At 47.8% G+C, this 10,518-nt stretch overlaps 1 protein-coding gene across 1 annotated transcript in view; it reads right to left on the bottom strand.

The window, feature by feature from the left end:
- Positions 1 to 10,149, bottom strand: part of LOC118794029 (fascin-2-like) — a 16,797-nt gene extending 6,648 nt beyond the window's left edge. The window contains exons 1-3 of the mRNA XM_036552157.1: positions 10,013 to 10,149; positions 9,043 to 9,887; positions 840 to 996 (exon numbers count right to left, since the gene is read on the bottom strand). Of these exons, the coding sequence (XP_036408050.1) occupies positions 840 to 996; positions 9,043 to 9,865 (980 nt within the window). The 5' untranslated portion in view covers positions 9,866 to 9,887; positions 10,013 to 10,149. The remainder of the gene's footprint in view (positions 1 to 839; positions 997 to 9,042; positions 9,888 to 10,012) is intronic.
- Positions 10,150 to 10,518: the final 369 nt, after the last annotated feature.

The raw sequence follows: 10,518 nt of genomic DNA, 5'->3' as shown, positions 1-10,518 counted from the left end.
GGGTGGGGTTGGGGGGGGGATCAGACAACAGCAGAGACAGCATGAGATTATATTACGTTACAGGTATTTAGCAGATGCTCTTATCCAGAGTGACTTACATCAGTTACAGTTTTTTTTACTATGTTATCCATTTATACAGCTGGATATCTACTGAGACAATTGTGGGTTAAGTACCTTGCCAAAGGGTACAGCAGCAGTGCCCCAGCGAACCGGCAACCTCAGTTGCTCCTTAACCACTATGCTACACTGCCACCCCTACATTTGTGACCCAGACTTTACTCTCTGGGGATCTTATGACATTTTAAAAGTAAAACAAACAGTTAGAGGAGGAACTGCTGGGGGCACAGGGGGTAAGACTTACACAGTGGGAATGTATGGTAGGGGCTTAAAGTTGGACTTTTTACCCAGAAGGCTGCAATACCCAGGTGGGCCATTATCTGAATTGGCTAAGTATCCTGTTTGTATAGTTTTATTGTTAACAATTTTTTTATGAAGCCATTCTGAAAAAAAAAACAAAAAAAGCTTGTTGATTATTAGTTGACCAGTAGGATCTTGCATCTGTAGGTTTATAGGACTAAACGTGGATTAATTACAGAATCAGATACAGGAGACAATCCGAGGGCTGTGAAAACACTTCCTGTGTGTTCGGTCACAAGGTCTTCCAGATGCAGAAACTAACACCTGTCCGAGTTAGTGCCCTCTATAGGTTGGAGGGGAGGCTATATCAGGGGATGCTGGGGTTCCTGGCAAACCGGAAGCTGACTGATATCAGGATGTTTTTCGGGGGGTGCTGGGTATGTGGTGAGAGGGTCACAGGTTTAGGGAGGGGGCTTCCTCACACTTCTGTGGCCGACGACTCAATGCCTCCGTGGGAGACCAGGGTCCAGTAGGTCCCCCCGTTGGTCCTGAACATGCACTTCTTGGTCTCCTTGTCGATCTCCATCTGGAAGGTCTCCATGTCGGTCTCGTTGTCCTGATTGGCCGAGATGCTCACCCCTGGAAACGCACACAAAAAGCAAAGCTGCACACTCTGCACTCACCGGCTCAGCAGACAGTTTCCCCGAGCCGACGCGAGCGCTGCATGTAGGTATGCAGACTGTGAGGTATGATCAGCGAGGTGATACTGGTCTGCAGGGCTGTGACCTGCCCCCTCCAATCCCCCCATGTATGCACAGCATGTACGCACCGTGTGAGGTATGATCAGCGAGGTGATACTGGTCTGCAGGGCTGTGACCTGCCCCCTCCAATCCCCCCCATGTATGCACAGCATGTACGCACCGTGTGAAGTATGAACAGTGAAGCAGCACTGGTCTGCAGGGCTATGACCTGCCTCTGCACACTCCACCTCCCCCCCCACACCCCCACTCCCATACTCCTGAGCCACCATCAGGGAGGACCACTCTACTGCACACCCTGCACTGAGGGCATTCTCACACAATTTCGAAAACGGTCCAACAAAGATCACGTTCGTTTGACCATGCAAACAAGGTTCTAGCAGTGCTATACATTCCAGTGACCTGTGACCTGTGATCTGTGATGCAAGTTTTGGAGCACTCTTGGCCTCTTTTTTCATTAACAGCTTGCTTATGCCGCTTGAAAACATGCAATCAGTGTTACTACCTATTCATTTAGCAGACCTTTAAGCAGTGAACAGATGGTAAGTAGATGGTGCAGGGGATAATAACATACATATTTATGGGTGTTAATGTACCCCTTTTATCAGGAAGTGACAGAATTATATTGACTCTAAATGTCAACACACAGAACTTTAATTCAACAAAGCAAATATAAGAATATGAGAAAAGCATTTTAAAGAAACACAAAGAATGTTTTTCTAAATAATTTTACAGTCCATCAGCTATTTTCATTAGAGCTCTAAATTTTGAGGGTAATTGCTAATTCACTAACTGCCTGTCTGCAATCTCCTGAACTTTTTTTTTTTTTAACAGCAAAGAAATACATTTCCTTGCATTGTGCATTGGTGATTATTAGGAGGCCCTTAACCCTGAACCAATGTCTTTTATCTAGAAGATGGTAGATATCTGGCGTCAATACATCAATCACACTCCCACCCCAGTGACCCTGAGTGATTCATATGTATTCAACATGAGCGCAGACTGCCCTTGATCTCCAAAGGCCACTACTGCTCAAAGGCTTTTCACTGTATTATAGTCATTTGTGTGTTGAGGTTTTGCCATGTCTGTGCTTACCCTTGCTCTCTGCCCTCTGTTAATAATGTCGACACAAGTGCATCCAGTCTGATGTGAAGTCTGGCATCTTAACACTTACATTTACTGTGTAAGTGCGGCGACAGGCTGCAAATGGTGGTAAACCATTACTTTCCTTTTCACCTGAATGCACTTGACATTGCTCTTGCTTGACATTGCTCTTGACAAACAACTTTAGGTGCAATAATTTAGCAACGTTTGCAAACCTGTCTCTGGTCGTAGTTGTAATCTGAATGGTTTAGCCCAGCCCAATCAGCTGCTGACAGGTGCCATCACTTAGGCTTGATTGTTATGGAAAGCGGGTTCAGGATAGGTGCCAGTTTCAAGGTAAGGCCTCTTGCTCAGCCAGTGGCATTACTGTGCGGTGTTTCTGGTTCCCTCTTTGCGGGTTTGCCTTGTGTGACACTATGGCTGTGTTGTGTTTCTGGTTTGGTGTCTCATTGGAAGGCTCTTTAGTGCACTGCTGTGACTTGCCCTTGATACGGCCTCACCCTCTCTCTCCTACCATGCCTACAGGCCTGTCAGCTGCATGTGTGGTCCTTGTCCTGTGATACACAAACACAAACACACACCCACACACACACACACACACACACACACACACACACACAGACACACATATGTATGTGCACAAACTCATGCATACACACAGACACACATGCATGTGTACACACTTTTTTATGTGCGGTGTGCGCGCACACAAACACACACACACACGTATGCACACCCATGCTCACACACACACACACACACAAACAAAATCATACATACCCACAATCACAGGTACGGTAGCAAACACACAGACATCTCAGAGTAATACAGACACATTTTCAGGTCTGATGCAGCAAGTGTGTTGATGGAATGTGCCCCACAGTACAGATTAAAAATACATTCTTAGAATGCCTGTGGTTGGAGAACAAGAGACCCATGGATTTAGTCTTTATGACTCAATACACACATACACAAGCCCACACGTGCACATGCACACACACACACATATGCACACGCACACGCACACATACACACACACACACACACACACACACATACACACACACACACACACACACACACACACATACACACGCACACACATGCACATGCACACACACACACACACACATACACACGCACACACACACATGCACATGCACACACACACACACACGCACACACACACACGCACATGCACACACACACACACACACACATACACACGCACACACACACACACGCACGTGCACACACACACACACACACACACACACACACACACACACAAAATGATGGACTGACGGAATTTGTCCTACAGCACAGATTAAAAGTGCAATCTTAGGATGCCTCTGGTTGGACAAAGAGAGAGAGCCACGGTTTTAGCCTTCATGACCTGTAACACTGCAAAGTACAGCTTAACATTTCAGCGCTGCTCAGAGTGAAAGAGCAGGATTACATTCAAACAAGCAAGAGGCTGGAGGCTGAGGCTGTGCTCAAACGATCCGATGGAGGAAAAATCCAAAAATCTTTCAAAATGTAGCACTGGGTCGAGGTATAGCATAGTGGTAATGTGTAAGGCTTGTCACCAAAAGGTTGCTGGTTTAATTCCCATCTGTGGCACTGCCGCTGTACCCTTAGGCAAGATACTTAACCCAGAATTGTCTCAGTAAATATCTAGCCGTGTTAATGGATCACATGTAAAGATTGTAACCTATGTAAATCGCCCTGGATAAGAACGTTTGCTAAATGACAATAATGTAATGTAATGTAATGTAAAATGCCTGCTTGTATATACCTAAGCTAAGTAGAAGGAGAGGTATGAAAAAAGTTCCCCATGGTCTTGTTTTCCAATCTGAATTTATTCAGAGTGAAAAGGGACCAGTGTTTCTTCCCTTGTCAGGGTTTACTCACAGCCCTGTACGTAGGAAACAAAGAAAATTGCACATTGAAGGCCGGATGCATTTTAATTAGTGCACCCAGCTGGGCTAAGCTAAGCATTTCTTACTCCAAAGCAAAAGAATGCTTCACAGTAATACCTTAGCACTTTTTTCCAGTCTTCTGCTCAGACGACTCCAAGCAGAATAGAATGAATCATCAAACATCAAACAAGTTTCTCTGAAAGTGTACCGCAGTTTGATACCTGTAATTTGGTCCCCAGTGGGGTTTAAGGGATAGAGTTTAACCTGAAAGTCTGTGTGTGTGTGTGTGTGTGTGTGTGTGTGTGTGTTTGTGTGTGTGTTGGGGGGAGCGACCATTTCTGCTAAGATTCCCTGTATAATGCAAAAATGTGCGTGGGTCTCCCCAATCACTATTATAAAGCAGCTTAAGTCTCTAACCACCTCTCCATCTCCTCTGAGATCAGTGGTACAAACACATACACACACATACACATGCACTCTCACACATGCAAACACAGACACACACACACACAACCACACACACACACACACACACACACACACACACACGCAAGCATATACACACAGACGTCGTCCACACACAGCATGTACTGTAATGGTCAGACACGCAGGGACTCCGCCCCGACAGCTGATTGAGCGCGCTTCCCTTTTCACAGTCCGAAAGGGATCAAAGTCCGCAAAAGCGCAACCCGCCGCCTTTGCAAATCGCACAAATGAAAGCGTATGTGGCAGACTGTGTCTGCTGATGCTCGAATTAGACACCACAGAAATATCCCTCAAGCATTCCTTTAATCCCGTTACTGCAATAATCCGCACCCCACCCCACCGCACACTCACTCCCTGGCTCACTCATTCACTCGCTCGATGGCAGTAATTCCATCAGTGGGGAGTGTAAATCTGCGCCGCGGGGCCGTGTAAGCAGCTTTACCTGCGCCATTCCCAAAAAGATTCTTTCAGGAAGAAAACGCTCCATTTCAGATGGAACGCAGTGGGCCATCAGCCATCTTAGGATCTGCCCACAGCTGTCTGCTGCTCTGCAGTATCTGGCCTGTGTGTGTGTGTGTGTGTGTGTGTGTGTGTGTGTGTGTGTGTGTGTGTGTGCGCGCATGTGTGTGTATGTGTGAGTGTGTGCACACGTGCGTGTGTGTGTGTGTGTGAGAGATATATACAAATTCATGCTGAACCATAGTGATTCACAGAATGGCTGTATTATGACAGTGGTGTTTTCAGACTGGGTTTAGAAAGGCTTTAGAAACATTTTTTCAGTTAGCAGTCATGGCTTGTAAACTACAAAGCCATGCTCACAATGGAGGAACTGACCAAGACAGAAGAGAATGACCAGACACTGTCATAACCTCAACATGCACTCACTCTGTAACGTTGTAAGTACGTTAGATGATGAGATTACCGCAACAAACAGCCGGTACAGGATTTTCAAAGACAAAGAACACGCGAGTGGAAGTTTCTCTTCAATAATTGCTTCAGACAGAGATGAGGAGCTTGGTGTACATGTTACCCAGTTTCTGACCTGTTATGTTTTGATACTAATATTCACTCAGATTTCAACAGAGTCAATGACAGGCTGCTGTTATGGAATGCTCAGATATCTTGCTGTGTAACTCTTTCTGCTTTCTCATTGGCTAAGAGGTTCTGCGCCTGAGACTGCAGCTCTCTATGCTGAATTGTGGGAAACAAGGACAGCTTTAGTTCAGAGTCTCGACCGTACTCCAGGGACTCGCAATGACCGCCTTGTCGCAGTCAATCCTTCCAGAGTGAGCTCGACTAACGAGTGACCATGTGACCCTGTGACCATGGTGATTCTAAACTGTGTGACATCATAATGCGGCGCCATTTCCAGCCTTTGAGTTTTGGACCTCTTCAGACATGCCCTACTCAGAGCTGGAGCATTTTTTAGTATGTAGTTCAGTTTTCATCGAACACAGTCCTCTGACTATTGATATGATATTAGTATAATTTATATACTGTATACTGCTACTACAACTAATAATAGTAATAATCTTCATTTCTTAATTTTTTGTGAGTGGGTCAGCGCTTTCTGGCCCCTCCCAGGAAGAAGGCCTGGGGTGTCAGAGGATGAGGTAATCTTTTCTCTGTCTTTATCATTTCTTTGGGGGCGGAGTCCCTTCCCTCTCCGCCTGCACCCTGTCTCACCAAAAACGCTTCCTGTGACCTTCGCCTACCCCTCTGTGACATTCGGCAGGTTCTGTTTCACGACGCTGTGACCCCTGCACTCGTCCTCATAAACCGAGAGCCGTTCCCAGGACACGTCCAAAGTGATGTTCGATTTCCTAAGTGAAAACCTATAGCGAAAACAAAGGAGGCCTCATCTGCGTGATTACAGCTCCTAATCATTTTTGCCAGTCAACTGCATGTGTGACTTCGTTCACAACCTCATAGCACTGATGGCCAGAGTCCACATTGGCCTTCGCTCTGCAAAGGCCATGGCTGCCCATTTGTGCAAAGGTTTCTGATCCAGTTTCCCCTCATCCCCCCGCTGTGCTGCGGTTCCTTTACTGTGGGTGAGGCTCCACAGAGGACCAGCAGACCGGCCTGAGAGAGGTGTTGTGTCCTCAGCGGAGAAATTATTCGCCATGCCCCACACCTCTGACTCATCTCCTCTCGATGATCCGAATCCACTCGTCGTCCTCTTTCTATCGTGACCTCGGTCCGTTTTTATCTCCTCCTCCACCCTACTCCCCCCTCAGTATGTCCTTTTTTCCTCCCTCCCCCTCCTCCTCCTCCTCCTCCTCCCTTTTTTCTCCGCCCTCCTCTCTCCCTCTTGTCACAAAATGAGCTGCTGATTGTTCTACTTCGTGTTCTACTTCTTGTTCCAAAAAAGTGTCACTGGTCTATTTTTACCCGCCCCAGGATCTTCGCTCCTTTGTAACAAACAGCTTTTCACTGCAGTGTGCCTATTGAGGCCGAGCTGAAAGGGATGGGAGCTAACCTTGCCTGAACCGCGTGATCTCTGCGCCGAGGCTCCTGCCACAGCGCACTCTCGCACGCAGACAGAAACGCGCCGTGCTTTCAGCGATGGCCGTGTTGTGGGAGTGGTGCAAAGTGACATTTAAATCACAGAAACAAAAACTGAAATGCAGTGTCAGTCAAGACCATTCAGTGATGATTGCGCACACAGAAGTGTGAACACGCACACACAAGTGTGAACACGCACACACAGAAATGCACACAGGATCCCGGTGCAAACTGACATGGAATCACTGAGCAAAAAAGGGGGGATCTGGGGTTCTGAGTGGCACAGGCTGAGCCCCATGACCTCTCCACACAAAGGCATTCTGCAGATCATCAGGCATGTAAGGGCCACACGGATGACTTTGGTGGAGCCCCACACATCCTCCAAGCAGAGCTTACTGTGGTGCACTGTGTGTGAGCAAAGCCATTGTGTGCCGGAGGATTGCATTCGGTACAGTGCTCCTATTTGAGCGCAGAGGCTGTCCTGATGAGACAAGCCTTTTGTGGTTGAAAAAAAGTATGATCCAATTCCACAGGGTTCCGTTGACCTGTGAGGTATCTGGGACATTCACAGCCGCAGTTGCAGCAAACAGTGAAGCTGGAACTGAGGAGGTCACAAAACTAAATTGATGACAAAGCAAAAGAAGTTTTTTTTTGGCTGGGATTATGGGTGGCCTACATAGATCTCAGACAGGCCTGATCTGTTCTCATTTACTCCCTAATCACATCTTTGTTGTCCTGTCTGAATGCACCCTCACAAAAATGCTGAAGAGGCCCTTCAAGTGCTGGGCTCCACACGGCTTGGCTGTATTGAAAATTTCATCCAGGGGTTAGATGGTAGCCGACAGCGTGGGGAGAGAACACATTGACTAGCAGCAGTATAATAAGACAGTTCTATCTACTTGCAACATTAAAACAGACAGAAATAGATACAGATAACAGAAACAGATGCTCTCCCTTGGCAGTAAATCACCAGAAAATCAGAGTATGGTTGAATTCAGACTCTTGTTTAAACTTTTCTCTAAACCTAACCTACGATAATATTTAGTTAAAACAATCCAATATCAGAGAATTTCAGGCTACTCCACAGGAAATGATACAAAAACAACAACAGTAATAATAATAATAATAATAATAATAATAATAATAATAATAATAATTGTATGTTCCTCAGTACCTGAGCAGTTACGTTCTTATATCCATATATATCCATATCGATATATCCATGGCAATATAATTGTTCTACAGACCGCTGCTGATTGTCAGTGGAGTGAGAGACATACAGTATGTATCAGACATATGTATGTCATTATAATTAGGATATGTCACCCAAATGACACAGAGCCATAGTCAACCTGCCACTGCGACCAAACACAACGCAGTAGTAATGAAAGAACACTGCTGGGTGCTGTAAAGAAATCACCATAAGACTACATTTCCCATCAACCCTGACACAACCCCAACATTCCATCTGTCAGTCATACCCAGTCCCATGACGTTATTCATTCACATGAGTTCACCAGGTGATAATAAGCTGCCTGCGCAGCTTGATTTTGCAGGAGAGAACAGATGCTATTACAAAGAATCAAGGTAATGAGGAACTCCTGTGCTGACATTCAATGTTGTGACTCTTCATTGATTACTGTAGCTAAAACACACCAAATGGTGCATGTCAGTGTGAGTGTACAAGCATGGGTAAGAGGCAACACAGCCTTGGGGGTGGGGGGGTGGGATGACAAGCAAAAGTACTTCCCTCACAGAATTTAAAGAGCGACCAACTGCCTAATGACTGAACCCGTCAGTCAGACAGGGATGAGGTAGCACATTACAGAACTAAAAGCCCAAAAGAGGTTTGAGAAAATGAGGATTCTTGCAGGGGTGGGGTGGGGGGGTGTGATGGAGCTGATTACCTTGCCGGACAGAGACGAATCTGTTGTTGGCAGCCTGGAAGACCACCTGCGGGTGGCTTTCCTCCAGGTCGAAGAGCTCGTCCTTGCCGGGCTTGGAGCAGCGTCCGGACCGCAGCGTGCCCGTGGGGCCGGACGGGGACAGGTAGCGCCCCTCACAGTCCTTAAAGGCCAGCTTGCCGGACTTGAGCTCCAGGGTGTAGCCAGTGCCCCGCCCGTTCTCCCGCACCAGCTTGCCGTTGTGGTTGAGGAAGCGGCTGTCGCAGGTCTTCAGGCAGTACTTCCCCTCCAGGTAGACCAGCGTGAGCAGGGAGACCACGCCCCACGGGATGTTGCTGTCGACGGAGATCTCGCCCTCCTGGGGCGACAGGTGGGCGTAGCGCTTGCGGCTGACGCTCAGCAGGTTGGCCTGCGGGTGCAGGGCCAGGTGGACGGCCCACAGCTCGGTCTCGCCGATGGCCTGGGAGAAGCAGGACAGCCGGTCTTCCGCTCCGCCGAAGTAGCGCTGGTGCAGCTCGGACTGCAGCGCCCAGCGGCCGTCCGACTGCGCCGCGATCAGGAAGCGGCAGCCCGCGTCTGGCTCCTCCGCCTCGCAGCTCACCTTGCCGTCCTTGTCGGAGGACAGGTAGCGGCCCAGGTGGCTGCGCAGGTACACCGCCTGGCCGTCCTGCTCGTCCTGCTCCAGCGTCCAGATCTGCTTCTTCTTCATGCTGGGCGCCGAGGCGTTCACCTTGAAGCCGAAGGCCTCCGCCGTCAGGTACCGGCTCTCGTGGTTGATGAGCCCGAACTGCAGCTTCAGGGCTTTGTTTATGCCGTTAGTGGGCATCCTGACTGACCTTAAGACAGCACTTTGGGATGACGGCGGGGTGGAGGGGTTGGACCACAGGGGAGAAGAGTCAGTACAAAGAACAGTAACAAAATTGATCTTTCTTTTTCTTTCACAAGAGGAAAAAGAAACCGATAAGGTACTCACAAATCCTGCGTCTGTCTTTCCCTCGCTGAGTATCTCTGGTTCCTATTTTCCAGTGCGGTATTTTTTTTTGTGGTCTTGTTTTTGATGCTGCTGCTATTCTTTGAAATGATCTTTTTTTTATTTCGGCAAGTTTCTCTTCCTTTCTATTCTCCTGCCTCCCTCTTTTGCGGCTTCCAGTCACAACTCTATTCCTGTCTCTCCCCCGGAGTGCCGCACACCAGCTTTGCTTTTTTCTCTTTCCTAATCAGCGCGGATTAAAATCAGCAGGACACAGCACCTCAATCCAGCAAGCCCCTGACGTCACGCTGACACCACCATTCTAACCTCTCTCTCTCTCCCTCCCTCCTGCTCTCGCTCTCTTTCTCTCTCTCTCCTCTCTCAGTCTCGGCCTCCCTCTGTTCCTTTCTCTCCTGCTTTCTCTGTCTGTCTCCGTGTAACTCTCTCTCTCGCTGTCCTTCTTCTCTCGGGCTGACCCACTCTTTTCTCTCTTTCTCTGACTTTCTGCT

Source organism: Megalops cyprinoides, chromosome 19, assembly GCF_013368585.1.
Source record: "Megalops cyprinoides isolate fMegCyp1 chromosome 19, fMegCyp1.pri, whole genome shotgun sequence".
NCBI classification, from domain to species: domain Eukaryota; kingdom Metazoa; phylum Chordata; class Actinopteri; order Elopiformes; family Megalopidae; genus Megalops; species Megalops cyprinoides.
Note: the sequence above shows the minus strand (reverse complement) of the source record. Positions and strands in the feature narration are given on the sequence as shown.